The 27495-nt window shown below is 43.5% G+C and overlaps 2 protein-coding genes across 4 annotated transcripts in view; one reads left to right on the top strand and one right to left on the bottom strand.

Moving 5' to 3' along the window:
- The window catches only part of pde6hb (phosphodiesterase 6H, cGMP-specific, cone, gamma, paralog b), an 11610-nt gene extending 8393 nt beyond the window's left edge, over positions 1 to 3217 (top strand). For all 3 annotated transcript variants that reach the window (XM_043679419.2, XM_043679420.2, XM_087978194.1), the window contains exons 3-4: positions 607 to 647; positions 1120 to 3217. In XM_043679419.2, coding sequence (XP_043535354.1) covers positions 607 to 647; positions 1120 to 1196 — 118 coding nt within the window. In that variant the 3' untranslated portion in view covers positions 1197 to 3217. The remainder of the gene's footprint in view (positions 1 to 606; positions 648 to 1119) is intronic.
- Positions 2232 to 27495, bottom strand: cfap184 (cilia and flagella associated protein 184). Its single transcript, XM_043679414.2, has 12 exons — positions 27435 to 27495; positions 25084 to 25120; positions 22808 to 22930; positions 22270 to 22407; positions 21275 to 21306; positions 18390 to 18576; positions 17479 to 17567; positions 16382 to 16535; positions 14628 to 14821; positions 12460 to 12672; positions 4622 to 4759; positions 2232 to 2486 (listed from the first exon to the last, which is right to left on the bottom strand). Exons 1-12 carry the CDS (start codon positions 27450 to 27452, stop codon positions 2232 to 2234), a joined length of 1578 nt encoding a protein of 525 aa, XP_043535349.2. The 5' UTR covers positions 27453 to 27495.

Genomic DNA, 27495 nt, shown 5'->3' with positions numbered 1-27495 from the left:
GGCATTAATACCATTCAACTTCCCCAGAATGGGACAGGAACGTGTTCTGTTCCATTCAGAAGTCAGGGTTGTGTCTGCCTAGTAACAGAGCTATTAACAGTGTTATTAACTGTTTGTTACATATTGTCACTGTGGTGTATCACTGAATTTTTCTGTTAGCTCACTTTAAGGCTAGGAGAGAGATAAACGGGGTTAACACCAGCAGTAAAACCACATCACAAGGAGTTGGGCCAGTGTTAGAAACAACACAGTGCAACTGATTGTTTTCTGTAAACTGGGACAGTGCAGGATTCCAATTTCTAGCATCAAAAGAACAATCTAACTGTATTAATTTAAACACCAAACACTGATACAGCCATTAACCTAGAAAAGATTGCAATATCGATGGACAAATATTTAAAGTGCCTGCATGACATTGTTCTGCCTGTTACTTCACCAGAGGAGGGACCCCACCTGATAAAGTTACATCACACAAATAACTTGTAGAATGAGCTCAGTCTTTATAATTTATGAAAATAATGCATGTGATAGTTTTGCAATGCGATGTTGTTTTCAGCAGCTTTGTGCTAAGTGGGGTTTCAGCCTCTGATTGTCATTCTCCTGCAGGTTTGGAGATGATATTCCTGGAATGGAGGGGCTTGGCACAGGTATGTTACAGAAATCATTCTCAACCCCTCCCTCAAAAGCACTGAATTTTAATCTGATCTCACACTCACTCTGTAGGTCAGATTAGTGCTGAACTTACACACAAACATGTTAAATGACCCCTGAGACAGGGCAGTAGAGAGCTCTGTGGCTCAGAGTTGGTGGTTTTGAAAATCAGAGTCAAGAGTGTGGTGCTGGAAAAGCACAGCAGGTCAGGCAGCAGCCGAGGAGCAGGAGAATCGATGTTTTGAGCATAAGCTCTTCATCAGGAATGAGGCCTCAGTAATTCCTGATGAAGGGCTTATGCTCAAAACATCGATTCTCCTGCTCCTCGGCTGCTGCCTGACCTGCTGTGCTTTTCCAGCACCACACTCTTGACTCTGATCTCTAGCATCTGCAGTCCTCACTTTTGAAAATCAGCACGGAGAAATGGATAGAGAAAAGAGTGTTTAATAGTACCTCTAATTTTTACAGATATCACTGTGATCTGTCCTTGGGAGGCATTCAGCCACTTGGAGCTGCATGAACTGGCTCAGTATGGTATCGTTTGATACTGGGTAATGCTAAACAGGCCTTAGTAACTGGCCCACACTTCAGCTGAAACAGCAACTACAGTGAAGCAGATGAAGCTGGATTACTACTAACGTCGCTGTGCACAGTACTTCACATTATTGTTCAATTCCATTAGCATGAACATAAAAGTCAGTGTCAGTTTTTAGACAATGTTTGTACAGTTTAAGTGCGTTTATGTTGCTTATGTGACATTTGGTTGTGAGCTTAAACAGTTACTCCTAGCTCCTGCAAAACATTCATCTTTGCATCATCATCATCATCATCATCTGTATTCATTCTGTAAAACTGTCAATTTAGATTCTCCTGCAAGATGAGAGAGATAGAATATAATTTCTCAATGAGTTGATTCGGTGACTATAACTAAATAGGAAGAAGCACTCTGTCAAGACAATTACATTCACATCTACTGAAGGAACCACCTGATGAGGGAGCAGCACTCCAAAAGATAGTGCTTCCAACTAAACCTGGTAGATTATAACCTGGTCTTGTGTGATTTTTAACATCTACTGAAGTTTAAGAATGAACTTTACATTTTATGCTGGGCTTGAATTGGTAATAATCAGGTTAGAAAACTGCAGATTGAATAAGATGGTGGTGTTTGTTTCTCTGTCTACAAATCTAGAACATTGAGAGTGTTTAGAAGCTGATCTCTTGGATCTGTGCTCATGGCTTGCAACATTATAGTGTGAAAAATCACACAATACTAGGTTATAGTCCAACAGGTTTAATTAGAAGCACTAGCTTTGGAGCACTGCTCCTTCATCAGGTGGTTGCAGTGTTCTGAAAGCTGGTGCTTCCAATTAAACTTGTTGGACCATAACCTGGTGTTGTGTGATGTTTAACTTTGTACAGCCCAGTCCAATACTGGCATCTCCAAATCATGAACATCATTAGAAGCTGCCCCATTGTCTCTGTTTCTTACTTCAACAAAAGGAAACACCCATGTGTAGATGCCAGTTGATTTAATATTTATCATAACAGAATAAAACGGAAAAGCTCCCCTCTAGGGGCTGTTACTGAGTCTGTAACTGTCCCATCTTCACCCATTCAATTTTCTTCTTGATACCGTAGGAGTCGAGTGTCAGATCAGCGTGCTGCCGTTTCAGCACCTCCAGCTTTTGCCGCAGTCTGTCGCTGGTGTCTACATTATCCTCATAGTCACGAAGGAGCACTTTGTTACACAGGAGGCCACACTTCTCCTTCAGTTTGAAATTGGCTGCACGGACTCTGTCCCGTGCTTGTTTGGTTTTGGTCAGAATTTCCCGTTTCTACAACAAACACAAATAGAGTTACAGAGTCATAGCAGGCAAAGCCACACCACAAAATCAAACATCAATGGATAATGTTGGAAAAAAAATACAGTTGCTATCCAAAATGACTAGGTCTGATCTTTGCTCAAACCTGTTCATAATGAAGCAGTGTTTCCAATGTTTCAAACAATTATCTTTCAAAAGTACTGTACTGGCTGCAAAGTGCTCTTGAGTATCCAGTACTCATGGAAGATGCTGTAGAAATGCAGACCCTTTCCTTCTCATTAAAACTGAAATATGACTGGGCTGATTTCAGTATCACTTAGCATAGGCTTTGATTCTATCACAGATATTAACATAGAGAAGATAAAAGGATTATTAAAACTTCCTGAAAAACAATCATATTTCCAAGTGACAACTGGGCAGCTGTAGCTTGAGCCCTTCCCTGGTCGATGCTCTCAAATCTGAAACAAGAAATCATTTTAATAAGTGCATCTATCTTACTGGGGAGGTTTCAGGTCAATCTAAATACAACTATGTGCTCTTAAAACTCTGTTCATATTTTGACAACTGTAACAAGTTTCACTAAGACATCTTTAATTTTCTTTTAAAAAGTCTCAATTTGCAATCTTCAAATTCAATTTATTTTTAAGTGAATCCAGGTGTGCATCTTTGCAAAAAGTAATCAGTTCTTCCTTGGGCCATGTTTCCTGATCTGTGTATTAAATTTCACTGAAGTCCATCGAAAAGATTTTGTGATTTTTTTTTTATAGACAAATAGACTAACAAATAGGGGTAAGAATATAAGCTCCACTCGCATTCAGTGGCACAGATAATTAGACAAAGTTTACAAACAGAAAGGGCATTTAGCCCAATCACTCTGTGATCACATGAGGTTCCTTCCATGTATTCACATCATCTATCAGCATCTCCTTCCATTGCTTTGTCCATTGTGTGTTTATCCCTCATGTTTATACAACTTAAATATACATTTGCTGTTCACATCAAGCCATTCTGTGGGCATGAGTGCCACATTCTCTGAGAAATTTCTAACAGGGTTTATTTTTGACAATCTAATAATGTTTTCCTGTTAATATTGCTAACAACTCCAGCTGATTCGGAGAAACCACAACAATGGTTGGTGACATACTGAGTGAAGTAACATGTCAGCCTCTCCTGAAGTTGAGAAGGAGGAATATTGTTGGAGCAGAATGATGGAATTCCACTCTCCATCTCACCAGTTGTAGCTATCCAGGGAGCGCTTGATGCTGACACTGGGAAGTAATGGGAAGTGATCCATTCATAGCACAAGCACCCTCCCTCTAAAACATGTGCAAAATACTGTAGATGCTGAAACTCTAAAATAAACACTGAAAGTGCTGGAGAAATTCAGCAGGTCAGGCAGCATTCTTGAACAGAAACTTGAGTAAATGTGTCAGGTCAATTGCTCTTCATCAAATTTTCTGGTGAAAACTCATCAATTTGAAATGTTACTCTATTTCCCTCTCTCCTCAGATGCTGTCAGACTTGCTGAGTTTTTTCAGTATTTTCTGTTTTTATTTCTAGCACTCTTCCTCTTGAGCAAACTATTCAGACACGTCAAAAAGTAAAGCTGCAATTCTCAATCTTTCCATGTGGGTCTCTGCTAATGTTGCACACTGGGTATACATTTTGGATGCTGAATGTTCTCTCCCATTCTGCTCTGGGCAATTGTTTCAGTTCTGTTCTTGCTTTGACATGAGGTATATATGTTAATGGCATATCCTTGTATCAAAGAGCTCAGGTATAAGGTTCTGTCTACACACAGTATTCAGTGCTCAGTGGTGCATGATCCATTGTCCACCTCACCCCCAGTTTATAACAAAAACAATCCCCATACGTACTGCATGACAACCTCATGTTTTTGCTGTGTTCTATCACTCCATTCTATACTGCTCATTCCATACTGGAACCTAGGACTCAAGAGCAGGAGTAGACCAATGAAGACTCTTGGCCAGCCCACTCCTTGGCATTGATTCCCTCATCCCAGTACCTGCTTTTCATTGCTCCCCAATGCCCCCACGCCACAGTGCGACACTTGCCCACAGCCCCCACCCTGAAATATCCACCCTTAACACCTCAGCTGTGGTCCCCGCCCAGCCCCATCGTGCTACCTGGGCAACGACAGCCTCCAGGTCCATGAGCTGGTTTTTCTTCTCAACATTCTCAGCTTCCACATACTCCAGCTTCTCCTTGATATGGGTCATAATCCCAACGGTAACTGCAATCTTCTTCCGCATCTTTGTGACTTCCTGTAAATGAACACATTGTTCTGAAAGTCCATTTAAAAGTGAAGTAACATATGAAACAGTTGTGTCTGAATTCGACACTTCAGAATTTGAACTCCAGCTTACACCTAAATGTTCCATACGTCATCTAATTTTCCATCCTTCCCCTTTCCTCTTACTTTGGAGAAGGTACTGGCTGACAATGAGTTAGAGTTAGTGACAGAACATACTTCTACCAGTAGCAATTCAAGAATAGCACCAGTAACAACAATCTTGGCCTCATCTGCTCCACTGACACCAGTTATATTGTCCTGTGCTGGCCACGATGGAATCCTTGCATCAAGGTGTGTCTGTTGTTTTCCATTTAATCTTTACACATAGATGGTATTGCACTGTTCCAGGATGATAGGCAGCAGTTGAAGTTAAGTACAATCTAAAGATTGTTCTAACTTGGTTTATTTGTGGTATATAAAGTCAGGGTGTCCAAATCAGGTCACGTACACAATGGATACAGGTTTCCTACATGCCAGGCCCTCAGGTTCACTGTTTGTTGACAGGCCAGTGCAGACCAATCCGACCTGATTTCCTGTCCTCCTGACATATTAGGTTTCACTCCTGGAAGAAATGCAGGACCTTAGTTTAATTATAGAAACCGTCTTTATTGAGACAGTACTGCTGAAACTTTATTTTACATACAGCAAGTCTGGTATCTGTTACCAAAAACACATAGTGCTGAGAAAAAACACACCTTTTATTTTCCCTTCATGTTTTCCAGGCTCAAACACAGCTGTTCTGGAAATAAGCCTCAGCATTAGAACATAGAACATTACAGGGCAGTACAGGCTCTTCAACCCTCAATGTTGCGCTGGCCTGTGAAACCATTCTAGAGCTCATTTAACCTATACTATTCCATTATCATCCATATGTTTAATCAATGACCATTTAAATGCCCTTAATGTTGGCGAGTCCACTACTGTTGCAGGCTGGGCATTCCACCACCTTACTACTCTCTGAGTAAAGAACCTACCTCTGACATCTGTCCTATACCAATCACTCCTCAATTTAAAGCTATACCTCCTCATGCTAGCCATCACCATCTAAGGAAAAAGGCTCTCACTGTCCATCCTATCTAATCCTCTGATCATCTTGTATGTCTCTACTAAGTCACGTCTCAACCTTCTTCTCTCCAATGAAAACAGCCTCGAGTCCCTCAGCCTTTCCTCATAAGACCTTCCCTCCATACCAGGCAACATCCTGGTAAATCTCCTCTGCATCCTTTCCAAAGCTTCCACATCCTTCCTATAATGTGGTGACCAGAACTGTAAGCAATACTTTAAGTGCGGCTGCACCAGAGTTTTGTCCATCTGCAACATGACCTCATGGCTCCAAAACTCAAACCCTCTCCCAATAAAATCTAACACATTGCACATCTTCTTAACAACCCTATCAACCTGGGTGGCAACTTTCAGATATCTATGCACATGGACACCGAGATCTCTCTGCTCATCCACACTACCAAGAATCTTACCATTAACCCAGTACTCTGTATTCCTGTTACTCCTTCCAAAGTGAATCACCTCATATTTTTCCACATTTAATTCCATTTGCCACCTCTCAGCCTAGCTCTGCAGCTTATCTATGTCCCTCTGTAACCTGCAACATCCTTCCGCATTGTCCACATCTCTACCGACCTTAGTGTCATTCACAAATTTACTAACCCATCCTTCTACGACCGCATCCAGGTCATTTATAAAAATGACAGAGCAATGGCCCCAAAACAGATTCTTGTGGTACAGCTCTACAAGTCCCTGGTGAGGCCACACTTGGAATACGGTGTCCAGTTCAGGTCGCCCTACTATAGGAAAGATACAGAGGCTTTGGAGAGGGTGTAAAGAAGGTTTACCAGGATGCTGCCTGGACTGGAGGGCTTGCCTTATGAAGAAAGGTTGAATAAGCTCGGACTTTTCTCTCTGGAGAGAAGGAGGAAGAGAGGAGACCTGATCGAGGTGTACAAAATAATGAGAGGAATAGATAGAGTCAATAGCCAGAGACTTTTCCCCAGGGCAGGATTGACTGGTATGAGAAGTCATAGTTTGAAGATATTAGGAAGAAGGTATAAAGGAGACGTCAGAGGTAGGTTCTTTACACAGAGAGTTGTTAATGCATGGGATGCGTTACCAGCGGTGGAGATGGAAGCAGAGTCACTGGGGACATTCAAACGACTGCTGAACATGCACATGGATAGCAGCGAGTTGAGGGGTGCGTAGGTTGTTACTATATTTTACATTAGGATTAAATCTCGCACAACATCGTGGGCCAAAAGACCTGTTCTGTGCTGTACTGTTCTACGTTCTATGTACCACCAGCAACTGAACTCCAGGATCAACATGTCCCATCAACAACCACCCTCTGTCTTCTTTCAGCTAGCCAATTTCTGATCCAAACTGCTAAGTCACCCTCAATCCCATGCCTCCATATTTTGCACAATAGCCTACCATGGGGAACCTTATCTAATGCTTGATTGAAATCCATATACACCACATCAACTGCTTTACCCTTATCCGCCTGTTTGGTCACCTTCTCAAAGAACTCAATAAAAGTTGGTGAGGCATGACCTTTACAAACCATGCTGACTATCCCTAATCAAATTATTCCTTTCTAAATGATTATAATCCTTTCTAACACTTTACCCACAACCAAAGTAAGGCTCACTGGTCTATTATTACCAGGGCTATCTCTACTCCCCTTCTCAAACAAGGCAACAACATTTACTTTCCTCCATTCTTCTGACACTATTCCTGTCAACAATGACGACATAAAGATCAAAGCCAAAGGCTCTGCAATCTCCTCCCTGGTTTCCCAGAGAATCCTCGGATAAATCTCATCCTGCCCAGGGATTTAGCTACTTCACACTTTCCAGAATTGTTAACACCTCCTCCTTGTGAACCCCAATCCCATCTCGTCTACTAGCCTGTATCTCAGTACTGTCCTTGACAACATTGTCTTTCTCCAATGTGAATACTGATGAAAAATATTCATTAAGCACCTCTCCTATCTCCTCGGACTCCATGCACAACTTCCTTGACGCATTATTGTCCTTGACGGGCGCTAATCTTACCTGGGTCATTCTTTTATTCCTGACATACCTGTTGAAAGCTTTAGAGTTTGCCTTGATCCTACCTGCTAGTGACTTCTCATGTTCCCTCCTGGTTCTTAGCTGTCTATTTAGCTCCTTCCTGACTAACCTGTAACTCTCAAGCGCCCTAACTGAGCCTACATGTCTCATCTTTACATAAGTCTCCCTCTTCCTCTTGACAAGAGATTCAACTTCTTTAGTAAACCATGGTTACCTCACTTGACCATTTCCTCCCGGCCTGAGAGGTACATACTTATCAAGGACACACAGTAGCTGTTCCTTGAACAAGCTCCACATTTGAATTGTGTCCATCCCCCTGCAGTTTCCTTCCCCATCCTATGCATTCCTAAAACTTGCTTAATCACATCATAATTGTCTTTCCCCCAGCTATAACTCTTGCCCTGCAGTATATACCTTACCCTTTCTATCACTGAAGTAAACATAACCAAATTGTGGTCACTATTACCAAAGTGCGCACCTACCTCCAAATCTAACACCTGGCCTGGTTCATTCCCCAGTACCAAATCCAATGTGGCTTCACCTCTTGTTGGCCTGTCCACATACTGTGTCAGGGAACTGACCCATCTAAAGTATTCAAACTATAGCATTTCCAGTCAATATTTGGACAGTTAAAGTCCGCCATAACAACTACCCTGTTACTTTCACTCCTATCCAGAAGCATCTTTGCAATCCTTTCCTCTACATCGATGGAACTTTTCAGAGGCCAAAAGAAAACTCCCAGCAGGAAGACCTCTCCTTTCCTGTTTCTAACCTCAGCCCATACTACTTCAGTGGACAAGTCCTCGTCAAACATCCTTTCTGCCACTGTAATACTGTCCTTGACTAACAATGCCACACCTTCCCTGTTCTTACTGAAAATATTAAACCCTGGAACCTGCAACAACCATTCCTGTCCCTGCTCTATCCATGTCTCCGAAATGCTACAACATTGAAGTCCCAAGCACCAACCCATGCTGCAAGTTCACCCACCTTATTCTGGATGCTCCTGGCGTTGAAGCAGACACACTTCAAACTGCCTTCCTGTCTGCCGGTATACTCCTGCGACCTTGAAACTTTATTCATGATCTCACTACTCTCAACCTCCTGTACACTGCAGCTACAATTCAGGTTCCTATCCCCCTGCTAAATTAATCTAAACCCTCCCGAAGAGCACTAGCAAACCTCCCACCACCTCCCCCCCCCAGGATATTGGTACCCCTCTGGTTCAGGCGTAGACCATCCTGTTTGCAGTGGTCCCACCTACCCCAGAATAAGCCCCAATTATCCAGGTATCTGAACCCCTCCCTCCTGCACCATCCCTGTAGCAATGTGTTCAACTCTTCTCTCTCCCTGTTCCTTGCCTCGCTAGTACATGGCATGGGCAACAAACCAGAGATAACAACTCTGTTTGTTCTAGCTCTCAGCTTCCACCCTAGCTCCCTGAATTTCTGTCCTACATTCCCATCCCCTTTCCTACCTATGTCGTTGGTGCCCATGTAGACCATGACTTGGGTTGCTCCGCCTACCCTGTAAGAATCCTGAAAACACAATCAGAGACATCACAAACCCTGGCACCTGGAAGCAAACACACCAACCGTGAGTCTCTCTCGTTCCCACAGAACCTCTTATCTGTCCTCCTAACTATAGAGTCCCCAATGACTAATCTCCACTACTCTCCCCACTTCCTTTCTGAGCAATAGGGACATACTCTGTGCCAGAGACCTGTACCCCATGGCTTACCCCATGGCTTACCTCTGGTAAGTACCACTCCCCACCCAACAGTATCCAAAACGGTATGTTGTTTCACAGGGGAATGGCCACGGGGATCCCTGCACTAACTGCTTCTTAGCCTTTCTAACAGTTACATAAGTATTTTCATTTCTAGGAGTAATTACCTCCCTGTAGCTTTTATCTATAACTGTCTCTGCCTCCTGAATGATGCTGACTTCATCCAGCTCAAGCTCCAATTCCCTAACATAGTCTTCAAGGAGCTGGAGTTGGGTGCACTTCTGGCAGGTGTACTCTGCTGGGACACTAGTCATGTCCCTCACCTCAAACATCCCACAGGAGGAACATCACACTGCCTGCGCTGCCATCCCTGCTAACCTCCCTTACTGAGAAACTAAAGAGAGAGAGAAAAACCTCACCTGATTTCCCTAGTGTTACAACACAGGATAAACCCTCCTGCTTAATTTAAACCTGCAACACAGAAAGGATTTATCCCGTGCAGTAACCTGTGAAAATTTGATAGGCCGAGAACAATTTAAAGTGAGAATTTGCAACTTTCTTCCTTAAAGTAAATCAGAGAACAATTAACTGACAGCTATTTACACATCTTTTATCTAACCTATCTTTACTTTCCCTTCTATAGTACTGGTCCGATAAAACTCTCAATTAAGATTAAGGGGAAAATTCAATATTTAAAACAAGCTAGCGGTCAAATCTTCTCTTTATCTTCGTCAGTGGATTGGCTCTCCAGGTCAGTGTTGAGGTTTTTCTCTGGGCAAATTCCTTCTCTAGACAGGTACCTCTCAGAGAGAGGTCTACAGCTGTTGGTCTGGTGGCAGTTCTTTAGATTAGGTTAGATTCCCCGCAGTGTGGAACAGGCCCTTTGGCCCAATAAGTCCACACTGACCCTCCGAAGAGCAACCCACCCAGACCCACTCCCCTACACTTACCCCTGCCTAATGCAGCTGACACTATGGGCAATTTAGCATGGCCAATTCACCTGATCTGCACATCTTTGGACTGTGGGAGGAAACCGGAGCTCCCGGAGGAAACCCACGCAGACACGGGGAGAATGTGCAAACTCCACACAGATAGTTGCCTGAGGCGGGAATTGAACCCAGGTCTCTGGTGCTGTGAGGCAGCAGTGCTGACCATTGAGCCACTGTACCTCTCCACCCACCCCTTCACCTGTTCAGTTCTCCCCAGTCTTATACCCCAAAGCATCGGATTGTGTCATTAGCTTTTCAGATTGTCAATATACTCAATTCAAACTTGATTGGAATTTGGTATTTTTCAGGGAATAATTTAAACTGATTGGTCGAATTCAAATCTGTTTTGTCATTTCCAGGCAACCAGCTACTTCAGTAGCTGGAGCACATGTTGCATTGTGTCTTGTTGAGATCACTTGGTGCTGTCACTGCTGGCTTTTACTCTCTTAAAGGTACAGTACACCCACATCTTCATAACACTAGCATTAGAACTTTTAAGAACAGAGAAAGAGAAAGGAGCTAAAAGCGAGAAGAGTTTCACTATTAATCCAACACTTAGAGTCAGAGTTGATTTTTACAGCATGAAAAAAGAGTCCTTCGGTCCATGATGTCCATTCTGGTCATTAAACATCTATCTATTCTAATCCCATTTTCCAGCACTTGGCCCATAACTTTGTCTGCAATGGTGTTTCATACGCTCATCTAAATGTGTCTTCAGTGTTATGAGAACTCTGGCCTCTACCAGCCTTTCAGATAATGAGTTCCAGTTCCCTCTAGGTGAAAAACTTTCTTCAAATTCCCTCTAAACCTCTTGATCCATGCCTTAGAACTGTGCCCTTTGGGAATTAAACTCTCTACCCTGGGGAAACGGTTCTCCCTATCTACCCAACTATGCTCCTTAGAAGTTTGTTCACCTCCAACATATTTCCCCTCTGCTTTCTGTGCTGTGAGGAAAACAATCTCAGCATGTGTAGACTCTCTTCATCTCTGAAATGCTCCATTCCAGACAACATTCTGGTGAATTTCTTCTGCACCCTCTCTAGTGCAATCACATTCTTCCTATAGTGTGGAATCCAGAACAGTATATTGTGTTCCAGCTGTGGCCTAATGTCTTACACAACTCTGCCATAACCACCTCTCCTGCCCCCCCCCCCCCCCCCCCCCACCTCCACTAACCACTTTTCTATTCTATGCCTTGATCAATAAAGGCATGAATCCCATAAGGCCTATTAACCACTTTATATACCTGTCCTCTGTCTTCAGGGATCTATGGACATGCACACCAAAGAACCTAAACTTCTTTAGACTTCCCACGGTCCTATCATTCAATGTGTACTCTCTTGCCTTGTAGTCCTTCCAAATGCATCACCTCAGGATTAAATTCTATTTGCCACCATTCAGCCCATCTGAACAGCCTGTTTGTATCAATCTGTATATTTACATTCCTTGAAAACATTTAATGCTCTTTTATGGTCTGTTTCCTCTGTCCCTAAATTTCCAGCACCACACTCTCGAGTCTAATCTCCAGCATCTGCAATCCTCACTTTCACCTAAATTTGTTAACCCTTGTTGTCTGGCATGTCCTTCTGTTCATCTGGATGTACTTCAAATTTTGACCCCCACCTGACATCAACAAATCCCATCAGTGGACAGTGAAATTCAGGCAGATTTTGCTTCCCCTCCACAATCCAAAGGTCAGGCTGAGATCGGCTGACATTTCAATTAGGAAACTCTCTTTAATGTTCAGATGGCCGAGGGCAAGAAATAGTTGTTGATTAAGTAAGGAGAGTATTGATCCAAGTGTTTCACAACAGCAATTTAAACAGTCCATCCAGCTTGAGGAGGACATTGACAGCTCTCTTCCTCCTTACCTCATTGCGCTCCTCAATTTTCTCCCCATAAGACTGGTTCTCGATTTTTAGCTGCTCGTAGTCAATCAGGTTTAATCCACCTGCCAGCTCCTCCTTCGCCTTCAGCTGATACTCATAATACTTCAGTTTATTCTTCATCTTGATAGTTAGGAATCGAATTTGCCTCATCTCCTTCTCTTTCTGCTCCTCAATATTCTGAATGCGTTCCAATTCCTACAGACACAAATGGTGTTAGTTACTTTTTATGAGTTTACAATGAATGAATATTGGTGTGGGGGGAGAATTGAAGCTTTGCTCTCAGTCATGTATTGTTTGAGCTTAGAGTGTTTGATACTGACAGCGGAGTCTACAATAGAGACTGCCTCATTCTCAGCTGATAAGCATAATATTAACAAAAGAAAAAGTATCCTGGCAAAGAGATCCCAATCAATTTTGAAGATTAATGACTAAATTTTGAAATTTTGCAGCTTCTAGTTCCAGGATCAGCTTGAGACCATGTCAAAGAGTCTAGGTCTCATTATTCTACTTTCTTGCAAGTGAACAAATGGGAAGCTAATTGAAATAGCTTCCCATTATTCTGCAACTCCCTCGAGATTGTAAAATTACCAGTGAATACCCTTGGAGTTTTCCCAAATGAAAATAGTGGAGTTGAATTTGTCCCTCAACAAGAACAGTCAATTCTCTAATAGGTTTATTCAGTGGAAGACCAAGTAAGGGAGATTCCATGACCTACTGCCCCTCACAGAAACTCACATCCATGTGGGCATCAGGTAAGGGAATGCAGGTTCCTATTTTAGAGTTTGGATTCTGCTCCCCTTGAAGACAGCTTAAATGGTGGCATTAAATAATATATTGACCCATAACCAGGACCATCTTCAGTAACAATGATAACATTCAAAGAAAGCCTTGTTCTCTCATGTCTTGTCTCCATTCTATCTTTATCTCAATAGTTCCTGTCTTTTTCCAACTTCTCTGCACTGCTATAGTCTTATTCCTACTAAGTTCCAACTACACTCTCCAACTTGTCACTGCATTCAAATTTGATTTGGTAAGAATGGAGTATACCATCTAATTGGGCACACTCATTTGTACATGATCAGAAGGGAGTGATCAGAAAAAACAAATGAGGCAGCAGCTTTTATAGCTTTTCACAAATTCACAGAGTCAGTACAGACACATGTGCTCATTCATTCAGTCTTAACTGCCAGACTGGGCAGCTTGGATGGTAAGCAAAAGACTAATCCCAATGAGAAGGTGAATATATGATTCAAATTACAGCATACTGCTAGGGAATTTGAGTGAGGTTCAGGTTTGGGTGCATATCTGAGCAGCGCACTCCCATAAGGCATTTGCCAGTTTTTCTTGTCTAATTCACAGAATGTCATCAGCCCACTGTGTCTGCACCAGTTCTCTGGATTGGTGCCAATCTACTGCCTTTTCCCCATAATTCTATGCATTTTTCTACTTAAATAATCATTTAAGTTAATGCAGGTACAAAGACTGCCACACAATGAAGGCCCAGGTGAGGCCTAGTCCGACTTGTGACTACCAGTGGAGCCTCATATCATCTTTAGGTTCTCCCTTCATCCATGGAATGTTTAAAACCTCAGCCATCAGCCAAATTAATACCACTTTTAATGTATCTTGGTTTCTCTCTTCAACCTCGGTGATGTCCTTTATCACACACCTTGTCCCTTCATCCGACTTTCTGAATTTGAAAAGACACACTGGAATTGAAACATTGATTTTATTACATGGAGCTTTTATGTAAGAAGCCATCTTAGCTGGTCCTTAAGAAGTTGTCTAGTTGGGAATGGTGGGAAGAGGAAAGGATAGGTGCATAAGATGATATTTGCAAGCAGCTGAGAATTTGTCCAATTTCTATTTAAAAAGCAATATCACTCCTGCAAACTACTCATATAAATTTCTGCAGAAAGTCAGCAGGACTTGAAACATTGACTCTGCTTTCTCTCTCCACAGATGCTGCCAAACCAGCTGAGTTTTTCCAGCAAACCAGCAATTCATCTGGTTTGGCAGCATCTGTGGAGAGAGAAAGCAGCGCAACGTTTTGTGTCCTGCTGAGTTTCTCCAGCATGTTCTGATTTTGTTTCAGATCTTCAGCATCCACAGTTCTTTGTTTTACTCACTAGAAAAAAAAGTTGACCTACCAGTAATGCTGCATGTCTCCCCGGCCGTTTGTTTATTATGGTCTTTGCCACAGATCTCTTCCTAGACGTAAACATTCTCCATGCATATTCTGTCAGCTGCTGCTTCTCCTCACATTGAGCAGAGAGATCAGCGATCTGTTCCTGGTAGGATTCAACCTCCTCTCTATACATGGCCTGCAATTTAGCCAGAGAATCTGTGCCCAACAAGCAAACTTCAATTAGTATCATTCATTCAGGCTCTTCACTAACTCCTTGGTGCTATTTAACAGCCATCATAACTTGTTATGCCATCTCCACAGATCTATAAACTTACACCACCGGGTCTACCTGTTCCTGCAGCCCAGTTATTATTGCACCCTTTGGTTTTTGGTGCCAAAATGAAACTACCCTGCGATGCTTCAGAATGCCAAAAGTAACCAGCTGAACATGGTCTTGACTGAACATGACCTTTGTTAAGAAACAGCTGCTTACTGAAAGGTTTAAATAAGATGTGGACTTAGGTGGGATGGGATAATTGAAAGGAAGTGCAGTCATTGTTAGAACTGTTTAACTTGAGTATAACTCTCTGATGTGAATGTCTTATTGAATGCCTTCAAAAGGTCCATATAAATAACACCCATAGACATGCCCTTACCTAGCACATCAGTTGGTTCTTGGATTTTTAGGTTAAGGCTGTGTATGTGACCAACTTCCTGTTCATGTTCAGCTGGTTACTTTTGGCATTCTGAAGCATCGCAAGATAGTTTCATTTTGGCACAATGTGGAGTACCATATACTCAATACATGCTATCAGAACCCTCACACCTGCTCTGTCGGTCAATAAGGTTATGCCTGCACATCTGTGTTTCAAAGTCCATATTCCCATTTAACCCAATAAGCCCTGATTCCTTAGTCTAACAAGAATCTACCCACATCTACTTTAAAAATATTCAAAAACCCATCTCCATTGCCATCTAAAGCAAAGGGTTCCAAAGTCATACAATCCTCAGAGAAAAAATTCTTCTCATCTATCATAGAGGTATACAGCATGGAAACAGGCCCTTTGGTCCAACTCATCCATGCGGACCAGGATTGTGAAACCTGAAAGAGTGATCCCTAATTTTAAAGCACAAACACCTTGTGGATCATAGGTAAGTGTAATTAAGGTCACCAGGGCTAAAGCAATGAAATACATTTGGGGCGAGCCCTTGAAAGTATCTTTTGAAGTGTGGACCATGTTTAGAATTTTGTACCAATCGTGTTTTATGGGCATTCTGTACTTTACTCTTATTTCCCAACTCAATTAAGAGGCTGCCCTATTTGTCCTGCACATGCCCAATTTCTGCACCTTGCCCTTAATTTTACGACATCAGGCTATTCTGGGAGACAGCTACTTGCACATTCTGCTGAAATCAGTCTGACCATATTTTACATGAAATCTTTAACATTAAAATCCATGACATTTTCAGAGAAATTGCAGTAAAGACAACTTGGGGTTTGCTTCTGTTTAAAAGCAAATTAATGTTTAAAAGTGTATCAAAACTATGCAATTTTTAAACTACAAGCTACACTTCACCATATAGATAGTTCACCAAAGCAACTGTGCATGCACAGTTCAATCTCACTGACTAGCTTTAATGACAGCACTCTAGGTTATCTATTGTTTGGGAACAAATACTCTATTAATTTAGTCTTCTCTGCAAATATTGGATTTATATTCGTTTCTAGAATTGACATGATGTCAGATATGCTCTTCACACCTCAATCTCCCTTACCCATGAACTTCACATATCGTTGCTCATAGTCTGAATGGGCTTTCTTTAACTCGGCCTTTGATTCCTCTGTCATCTTCTTTCGGTAGTAATCTGCTAACTTATTCTGTATTTGGTTATTATGGTTCCTCAATGTCTGCCGTTCCACAAATAATGCCTGAGCAACAATGGGAGGAACAAGGATTTTAATCAGCTTTGCATTTTGTACAGTTGAATCTGTTTCATAACAACCAGAGAACATCTCTGGGACACCGCGTTTCAGAGAACACCTCTGGGACACCCGGACCAACCAACCCAACCACCCTGTAGCTCAACATTTCAATTCCCCCTCCCACTCCACCAAGGATATGCAGGTCTTTGGACTCCTCCATCGTCAGACCACAGCGAAACGACGGTTGGAGGAAGAGCGCCTCATCTTCCGGCTAGGAACCCTCCAACCACAAGGGATGAACTCGGATTTCACCAGTTTCCTCATTTCCCCTCCCCCCAGCCTGTCTCAGTCAAATCCATCAAATTCAGCACCGCCTCCCTAACCTGCAATCTTCTTCCCGACCTCTCCGCCCCCACCCCAATCTGTCCTATCACCCTCACCTTGACCTTTTTCCACCTATCACATTTCCGACGCCCCTCCCCCAAGTCCCTCCTCCCTATCTTTTATCTTAGCCTGCTGGACAAACTTTCCTCATTCCTGAAGAAGGGCTAATGCCCGAAACGTCGATTCTCCTGTTCCCTAGATGCTGCCTGACCTGCTGCGCTTCTCCAGCAACACATTTCCATCACTATTTATAGATAACCAAGGTAAGAATAAGAATAGACTGAACTTTAGGCATTTTCATTTTCCTAGGTAAAGAGAATAGTGAGCATTTGGAAATGTATGCCAGCTGATTCTCTAACATTACTTCAAGAAGGAACTGGGACTTAAACCCATGGTGACTCACAATGCTCCAGTTATCTTGTACGCACACAACTACCCTACAGTAGAGGTTGTTTAAAATAAAGAGAGAGTGAAATAGGGAACCTAACAAACTACTGAGAGAGTAAAAGACTGGGAAATAATGTAAATAGAAGAGAAAAACAAATCAAAAAACAAAAGGACTTACTTGATATTTGTATTCCATCTCCATTCGTTCAAAAGTTGCTTGTTCATCTTCAACCTCATCGTCAATCTTTTCTTCATTGATGGGTGTCGCTAACAGAAGATGAAAGACACCCTTTAAAATTATATATTTTCTGTCATGGCATCTGATCAGAATTCTTTTGAATTCTAATGTGTGTTCCTTGCAATAGCATTAGAAACATTTGTTCTGATTTGTAAAATAAAGTCAGACTCTTTTCTGGAGAGCTTCAACAAGTGTGGAGGAGATGAGTGACAAACTTACAAAGCTCAGCAAAATGGGATGATGAATTCTCCTGATCCTGTATTCAGCTTCATTTGTTTGTACACAACACCTCATCAGGGAGCAATCTATGCCAGTAAGGGAACCCAACCAATGTGTGCTTATTAATTTAGATGGATGAAATCTCAGATAAGCTCCCATACGTGTTTGAGCTTCTTACTGCCTGACATTCTTGTGTACTACGCTACACCAGACAAAGAACTAGGAAAATCCACTATGGGATTATTAAAAATCCAAGTGCCTGAAATCATTCTCCTATTGCTGGTCCTACATTCAAACCTGCTAATGGGTAGAATATCCATTTTTAATAAATCACTGTGGCAGCAATTTTTTCCTAAGTTATAGCTCCCAATAAATTAATCATGGCTTGCTCTTGATTTCTTCCCAATATCCATAGTGCTTCTAAATACAAGTTGATATTTTCATCCAGGTGCAAGACATTATCCTCTTTCCTTCACGATTCATTGCAAGCTGTACCTTCCTTCCTTAACTTAATGCCATTCAATCATTGTGGTTCTGGTTTTCATGATAACCTTACCATCTGATCCAAATGTATGACATACCTTTGCACTGATGTAATTTTCAGAGTACCATCCTCTGCCATGTAATCATACCTTGTCTCTCTGGTGTTCCAAGTTCTAAGATTGGTGGACCATTTGAAAATTCCTCTTTTGCAGGATCATCATCACGTGCTAAATCTTCACCGATTATAGTCAGTGGTTCTTCCTTTTCCCCTTCTGAAAAAGTCATACTAGTGGGCAAAGGTGATGTGGTCTTCTCCATTTCTTTTGTTTCTTCAGGCTAGTTAATGATAGAAAAGGTTGAGTGAAACAATGTGTATCAGACTGATTGAAATGGTAGCAGGGTTGAAATCTGAATTTGAAAGATGCTTTTGCAGCGTGTGAATTGGAGTGAATATCAGGCTTCCTCCAATCCAGTATAATAATGACCAATGACCATCTTAGGGCATTTTATATAAAAATTGACATTTTATTTTAGTAATGTTAGCATAGTGTTCATACTTGGCACATACATAGCAACCACATTTGAATACTGATTTTTGGAGTTTACATATTATTGAACTATTGCCTATTTTGTTCATACAGCATTTTTTGGGTGTTTAACCTTGGGGTTAATTTCTACAGCCATGCACAGTTATTAAACTGAAGGGATGCATTCCCACCAGTGGCAGTGTTGTGTCTGTCAGGCAGACTTTCAATAGTAAAGTTAGTTATTAGCAAACCAATGGCCACTGCCTATGCATTGGTAACTAAAACCAATAATAGCTTTAACGATGCAACTATGTTCAAAGCAACCAGTTTGCAGATTTCAGACAAATAGAATTTTGGAGCAGGATCTCTTAAAGACCAATTTAAATTCTGGAATCTCAGGCAACTGAACTAAGAAAGAAATATTGTTGGTGGAGGCAGTAGATGCTTGTTGATGTGGTGTCAATCAACGATGTAGTGAGTCTCAATGATTAGGCAAAGCAATAAACTTTACAATGCATTTTAAAAGATATGAGGAAGTGGGAGACAGGGAAGCTTAGAGGGGCAATTGCAGAACTTAAGACCAAGAAGTGTGAATACATGTCCACTAATTGCCTCACAAATGAAGTGAGACATTGTTAGCAATTTCAGAAGTTATAGACTTGGGGGAGATTAGAGAGGTACAGAGGGTAATGTCGTGGAGGGATGTGAACACAAGGATGAGAAGTTAAAATATGGAAGCCTTGTCGGGCCAGTGATCAGGGGTGTTGGGTAAACAGGATTGTTGGAATAGTACTGGAACCAATTATTAAAGAAGTAATTGTAGAACATTTGGAAAATCATAACCTAATTATGTACTGCCAGCATGTGTCGCATCTGACAAAGTCCTGACTAGACTGGGTAGAGGGGAACAGTAGATGTGTTGCATTTGGAATTCTAGAAGGCATTCGACAAGGTACCTCACAAAAAGTTAAGTCATAAGAGCCCAAGTGTTGGAGGAATCATATCCGCATTAATAGCGAAAAGGCTCGTGGGCAGAAAACAGCAAGTGGGGCTAAGAGGTTCTTTTTTCAGGTTGGTGACCTGTGACCAGTAGGGTTCCACAGGGATCAGTGCTGGATCCACAACAGTCTGCAATATATATTCATGGCTTGGAAGAACGAACTGATTGTACTGAGCTAATTTGCAGAATACTCAAAAATAGGTAGAAGGTCAGGTTGCAAGAGGGATACAGTTAACAGAGACATTTTGATAGGTTGAGTAAGTGGGCAAAAAGTTGTCAAATAGATAAAAGGTGGGAAAATATGAACTTGCTCATTTTGGGGGGAGAACAAAAGAACAAGGTATTACTTAAATGGAGAGAAACTGTAGAAAGCTGCAACACAAAGGGACTTGAGGGTACTGTGCACAAAACGAAGAAAATGAACACACAGGTGCAGCAGGTAATCAGGAGGGTTAGTGGAATCATAGAATCACAACAGTGTGGAAGCAACCCATCGAGTCCACACCAACCCTCCGAAGAGCATCCCAACCAGATCCACTCCTTCCTTCTATCCTATCCGTGCAACCCTGCACCTCCCATGCCAATCCACCTATCCTGCATATCTTTCAACTGTGGGAGGAAATGGAGCACCTGCAGGAAACCCATGCAGGCATGGGGAGAAGGTGCAAACTCCACACAGTTGGCCCTTACTTCAAGAAAGACTAGGGAAGTCTTACTGCAACTGAGCAAGATGCTGGTTGAGACAACATCTGAAGTCGTGCAAGCAGGTTTGATGCCCTTACTTAAGGGATGATATTATTTCATTGGAGACAGTTCAGAGAAGGTTCATCAGGATGATCCCTGATATGGAGGGATTGTCTTATGAGCAAAGGCTAAACAGGTTGGGAATCTCATCACGAAAATTGTGCGAAAACAGTTCTGATGAAAATTCAATGACCTGAAACATCTCTCCATGGATCTGCTCAGTATTTCCTGAATTTCCAACTTTTTAAAATTTTTACTTTTAGCAGAAGAAATGGTAAGGATCTCAGCAGGAGATCGACTGAGACGGGTGGTATTATGGAGGTGGAATTAGGCAGTTCTTCATGTCGAGAATTGGCTTGTCAGCTTAGCAGTTCAGTCAGGGACAAATGGGTCCCTGAGGTTGTTCTGGTTCAGACAAAGACAGTGGCCAGAAAAGGGGAACACAATTTGTGGCAGATACTAAAGGCAATAGCTTTGTTCTTCTTAATTTTTAATTGGAGAGAATTTTATTTCATACAGGAGTAAATATCAGACAAAAAATACAGAAACAGCAGGGCATAACTTGCAGAGGTTAGGGAGATCGAACTGGTGGCAACTGACTGAAGAGATAGGAGTTGCAGACAATGGCACTCGAATATTATTATAGACTGGTAGATCATCATGGGCAAGGTAATTATAAACATGTGCATAAGAATTTGTTTATAGATGATATGTTTTCTTATCACTGTTTGAATATGTTGTAAAAGCAAGAGCAAATACTCACAGCAGTCATTTCCAGCTCAGCAGTTGTTAATCCTTCAGAATTAAAAGACTCACAATTAATATTTTTATTTTTACATTAATCAAGTTGAAAGATAATTAAATCATATTGTGGAGAATTTGTCCAACCAATTTTGCCCCTTACTCTCCTGACACCATGCTCTCTGTCTCCTCTCTGTGATGTCTCCAACATTGAAATCAAGACCCACCATTCTACATCCCAGTCTAACATCTCTCCACGCATCTCAATACTACGGAGTTCCTCAGCTCACTTAGCCTCTCCTTCCCCCATAATATACATGTTTAGAAGATTCAAGCCTTGCTAATATTTTAATCATAGCTCTCTAGGTCTGTTTATGTTGTCTTTTTCAATCTTGCTGGTGGCCGGGATCATGCCTTTGGCCTTCACCTTCAGCCTGGTGGCTTCAAAATATTCCAGAGAACGGACAGCATGGACCTTGCAGCTGGTCCTGGAATTGCAGACTTAGTTAAAGATTTAATATAGGTTTTTTTTATAAAGTTATTATAATTATGACATTTCACTAATGTAAGATTTTTTTTTGTTCATTAACTTTTTAAAAAATCAAACAGGTCATTATTCTGAATTTAAACAACCGATTGTCCCTTCAGTAGAGAATGCAAGATGCTGTATCTATTATTTCTACTCTTTCTGCCCTTTTTGTTCCGCCTATCCTGTGCACATCTTCGAGTAGATTCCTTCACTTTAGTCATTATTATAACTCAGGAATCGCTCTGATTTACAGGAGAACATCAACAGCATCCGAAGTGGAAAAGGGGAATTCTGTCAATACATTCTCCTTCATTAGCTGGTTTGACAGCTAAACTTGGAGGGAAAAGTCACCAGCAGAAAGCAACCACTCAGCCATTGCCATGCTCTGATGGGGTTCTGAATGCTCTCTGTCTTTATTCAGACAAACATATCTATATTGCTACTTGGTTCCCTTTTTCTCTTTAATATTTCTTCAGGTATGTCATCACCTTTCTGTTCCTGAATGTCTGGGCTTGCTCCATCGCTGGGAGGAGGAAAGTTTATTTCTTTCACATCACTGACCATTTCCTTCTCTTGCACAGCTTCAGAAAGTTTCTCCTCTCCTGCAGGAGTGCCAGGATTGATCCCTGCAATGGCGTAGAGAAATGAAACAATTACGTGCTTTTCAGCAGAACAGAGTCGCCATGATGAGGGAGCGGGGCTATCCCTGGTCGAGGGCACCATTACTGACTGGAACATCCAATGGAAGTAAGGATTGCTCCATGACTGCTAGTGAGGCCTACCTCCCTGTCTATAATCAGGCAGCCCCATTCTGCCTGGCACTCACTCCACTCCAGCCTCAAACTCTCAGGCTGGTCGATGCACGCAAAGTAACAAAACTTACTCAAAAAGATGCTAGTAAGTTTCTGAAATGAGTGAGTGACAACAGATTTGAGCTTGAGGGAGGAGTGGTGCTTTCAGTGGAGTCTTTGCCACTGTTAACATACACAGCTAATATTCACATGCAAGCCCCTGTGCCCTTTTCACCTGGTTCGTGTGTTGCTGTTTCAATTCCCATTTGGCTCAGACTGGGGCCTGTGGTCGGTGTGTGGTCTGGTGGGTCTCCTGCAGCCCCCTCCTCATCTTCCTCTTCAATAAGGGCGGCTGGGACTAGGAGAAAGAAATATTGCAGTTTGCATCCTTTCTGACTGAGGTATGAAGCAACCCTTTCAGGGGGTTATTCACAGGAGATGCCTTTTCAAAAACCGCACACCACACAGAACACTATCACACCAGGTCTAGCACACCTCTCACAATTCCACAACATTTCACAGCCAGTGAATTACTTTCCGAAGTGTTTGTGTTGTTGGAATGTGTGGATACCTGCAGGTTCATGGACCGAGAACGGCAGGCAGCCCCTTAGCCCTGATGTTTGTGCAGCTGGTTACTAAGAGGAGCAGGCACCGGCCAGGAAGGTTAGACGTCTCTTGATCGAGCTTTGGATGCTGTCTGATGAAATACAATAAGCCGAGCTCCCCTCTGCCTGTTCAGTGTAAATGACCCAACAGCAATGGGACGAGCAGGGGCTCCACCGAATCCGTCGCTACCAGGATTCCCGTAACAATCGGAGCTGTGTTACGTGGTCGAGAACGGTATGGTATGGTCAAACCCCCGCGCACACACCTTTGCAGGGCAGCACTGCGCTGACTGGGATTCCGAATTGGGAGTGACACCTATTCCCTCCTCCCAACCCCACCCCAGACACACACACACACAGACACCCCCCAGACACACACAGAGAGACAAACACACAGAGACACTCCCCCCCCCACACACACACAGTCACCACCGCACACACACTCAGAGAGACAAACACACAGAGACACTCCCCCCCCCCCACACACAGAGTCACCACACCACACACACTCAGACAGACAAACACAGAGACACCCCCCCCATACACACAGAGACAAACACACAGAGACACCCCCCCCACACACACACACACAGACAAACACAGAGAGACTCCCTCTGCACACACATATACAGATAGACATACACACGCACACACAGAGACACCCCCCAATATACACACTCACATCCACCCCATACACACACACACAAACTCTCCACACACATATCCCAGACACACCCATAGACACTTACACACCCACCACCATACACATATATACTCACACTGACACTCACATCGCCACCTCCATACACACACACCCCTACATACCCCCATATACGACACACCCATGCACACAGACCCCCAACCACACACACACTCATATACCCCCATCCACATATACCCCATATACGCACACATCTACATACCCACACATACACACCCCCATATACACACCCATACACGCTTACAAACCCTCCCCCCACACACACCCATATATACACAAAGCTGGAAATGTGTTGCTGGAAAAGCGCAGCAGGTCAGGCAGCATCCAGGGAACAGGAGAATCGACGTTTCGGGCATAAGCCCTTCTTCAGGGCTTATTCAGGTCGATTCTCCTGTTCCCTGGATGCTGCCTGACCTGCTGCGCTTTTCCAGCAACACATTTCCAGCTCTGATCTCCAGCATCTGAAGACCTCGCTTTCTCCTCATATATACACAAACACAGATAACCCCCTTACATACACATACCCCATACACACATGCACAAACACACAGACACCCCCGTATACACACACACACCTCCCCCCCCACACACACATACACAGACACCCCACCATATATGCACACACACGCACATCCCCATCCATACATACGCACACACCAGCGCCCCTACACACACCCATACCCATACACACGCACCCCCATAACACGCACACACAAACCCATACACATATCCCCCCCCACACACACACCCCATATACGCACACACACCCATACACAGATACACACGCACACAAACACCTCCCCCCCCCCCCCCCACACACACAGAAAGATTGTTCTTGGAGAAAGTCTGGAGAGCAAAGCTACCAAACAGCGTTACATCCTCTTAAAACCAGTGGAGGATTTTTTTCCAAACTTTGTTACAATAATATCCTCAACAATGAATATACAAGTAACGGTAAAACAAACGCTGCACCACTGTTGACAACGTTAATCCGATCACCCACCGAAGTTAACGATCAGCAGAAACCCCAAGGAAATGACAGCAACTTGTTTTTCATTTCAAATAAATTAAGAATAAATTACACTGTAGCACTTGCTGCAAATCACACTTTTATTATGAAAAGTATCGCTTCCAATCGGTAAGAATGCTACCCAAGGCAAAATTAAAGGTAGTACAATGACTCACCTTGCTCTATGTGAGATTGCTGTGGACTTGGCTGTTGCTATTGGGGGGAAATGAAAGCGTTAACAAGTTGTATTGGAATGGACGGAGACGGTAACACTGCTGGTAACATCACTGTAGGTTGGGTTGGGCGATCACCAATGTAACTTCATGATTTTCTATCCGTCTTAAACCTCGTTTAGTTTCACTTGTAACCAAAAACAACTGCATATCTTGCTCACGACCTTGAGTACGAGCCGGTAAAATCTGGCGAATCGCCCGTAAAAGCCGAAGTTATTTACATGCGAAGGCCTGAGAGCTGGAATCTGACGCCATAAAAATGTAACTTTATATATCTTCTGTCTTCTGCATTACTGTAACAAATGGATATGAACAGGAGCACACCATTCGGCCCTTCGATCCTGTTCCGCCTAACAGGTCCTGGTTTATCTGACTGTAATCTCAACCCTACTTTTCCACTCAAAATCTTTTACCTCCTTGCTTAACGAGAATCTATGTCTCTTTTCTGAGGAACGGTCACCGGACCCGCAATGTTAACCGTGATTTCTCTGCACAAACGCTGACTTGCTGAGCTTTTCCTGCAATCCGTGTATTTATTTATATCTGTCTCTGCCACAAAAGGAAGCTATTCATTCTGTGCCAAGTAATAATAATTTATTGTGCATCAGTATCAACTCTTGCCTTCCCTAAACTTAAAAAAAAACATGCTAAAACTGCCCGGTGAACGTGCAGTGACTGGAATGTAAACATGTGTTCACAGAGAATGAGATGCAGACAGACCGAGATGGTGTCAGAAAATACTGTTTTATCAAACCGAGCTTCCCAAAGATTGTACTTAGAGCTGGGGGTCTAAGGCAGGTACCCCTCTCCCCCAGGGCTGGGAGCTCAGGATGGATCCCACGCTCCCAATGCCCTCCCTGGGTCCCCTGGAGTCAGGTCTCACCAACTGGCGTGGGAAGAGGTCGGATGGCAGTGGCTGATCCCAATCCCATTCAATGAGCATTGGGGGCCAGGTGCTAGGGGAATGCCCTGGGGACTACTCGGATAAAGGACAGTCCTGTGGAGGCGGGCTCGGGAGGGGAGGAGGAATTGGGGGACAGTCCCTTAAGATGGGGGTGATTTCTTGAGCATGGGGGTTGGGAACATGATTGTTGGTCACTTCTTGTTGGGGGGAGAGAAAATTGGGGAATAGACCACGGGATAGAACGGGGAAATAGGGGGCAGTGTCCAGGGATTGGGGACGGTCCCTCAAAGATGGGGTGGAGGATTGGGGTCAATCTTGGGAGGGGGTCAAAACTGGGGATAAGACTTCAAGGGGAGGGGGTGCGAGGGACCGCCCCCAGGAGGGCGAGGTTGGCGGTTAGTCCAACAAAGGCAGGAGGGATGGGGATTGGGGAACAGTCCCTGCCGGTTTTGGGGGGTAATTGGGGGACAGTCCCTGCCGGTTTTGGGGGGTAATTCGGGGGACTGTTCCTGGTGGTTTGGGGGGGGTAATTGGGGGACAGCTCCTGGTGGTTTGGGGGGGGGGGGTAATTGGGGGACTGTTCCTGGTGGTTTGGGGGGGTAATTGGGGGACTGTTCCTGGTGGTTTGGGGGGGGGGTAATTGGGGGACTGTTCCTGGTGGTTTGGGGGGGTAATTGGGGGACAGCTCCTGGTGGTTTGGGGGGGGGTAATTGGGGGACTGTTCCTGGTGGTTTGGGGGGGGTAATTGGGGGACTGTTCCTGGTGGTTTGGGGGGGTAATTGGGGGACAGCTCCTGGTGGTTTGGGGGGGGGTAATTGGGGGACTGTTCCTGGTGGTTTGGGGGGGTAATTGGGGGACTGTTCCTGGTGGTTTGGGGGGGGTAATTGGGGGACTGTTCCTGGTGGTTTGGGGGGGGGGTAATTTGGGGACTGTTCCTGGCAGTTTTGGAGGGCAATTGGGGGACTGTTCCTGGCGGTTTTGGAGGGTAATTGGGGGACTGTTCCTGGTGGTTTGGGGGGGTAATTGGGAGACAGTCGGTAGTGGGGGGTGGTGGAGGTTTTGGATGAAATTTCAAAACAAGAGTAAAACGTTCACTCCGGCGGCAGCCAATGGGAACACAGGTGCCGACGCCATTCACAGAATGTGACCAATAGGGACAAGATAGGGCGGGTCGGAAATCGATGGACAGCCGCTCGGTCCAATAGGAGCACAGTGAGGGCGGGACCAGGGCCAGAGGCCTGCCGGTTGGAAATGAAACCGCGGATTCGATTTAACTCGTTAATCCCGAGCGGAGAGAAACACCCGCCGTCACCGCATGCCACAGATGACGCTTTGCTTTCCGCTCCAAGTAAACAATTCGGTGAAAAGGCTGAAACCCGCCACCCTTTACCTCACGGAGCTTCACCATCTCGGCATCTCCGTTACCAAGGAGACCGCGGCGTCATCAGGCC

Source organism: Chiloscyllium plagiosum, unplaced genomic scaffold (assembly GCF_037043375.1).
Source record: "Chiloscyllium plagiosum isolate Xiang-an unplaced genomic scaffold, Cpla_swu_hap1 HiC_scaffold_33, whole genome shotgun sequence".
In the NCBI taxonomy this organism is placed as follows: domain Eukaryota; kingdom Metazoa; phylum Chordata; class Chondrichthyes; order Orectolobiformes; family Hemiscylliidae; genus Chiloscyllium; species Chiloscyllium plagiosum.
The sequence above is the reverse complement of the archived record's forward strand: the minus strand, read 5'-3'. Positions and strand labels throughout refer to the sequence as shown.

Excerpts from the sequence above, each read along its gene's own strand:
- cfap184 (XM_043679414.2), bottom strand. Across the intron at positions 21,307-22,269 it reads AGACATTCAGGAACAGAAAG|GATTAACAACTGCTGAGCTG; the intron begins GTGATGACATAC and ends TTAATTCTGAAG. Across the intron at positions 4,760-12,459 it reads AAATTGAGGAGCGCAATGAG|GAAGTCACAAAGATGCGGAA; the intron begins GTAAGGAGGAAG and ends GTTCATTTACAG.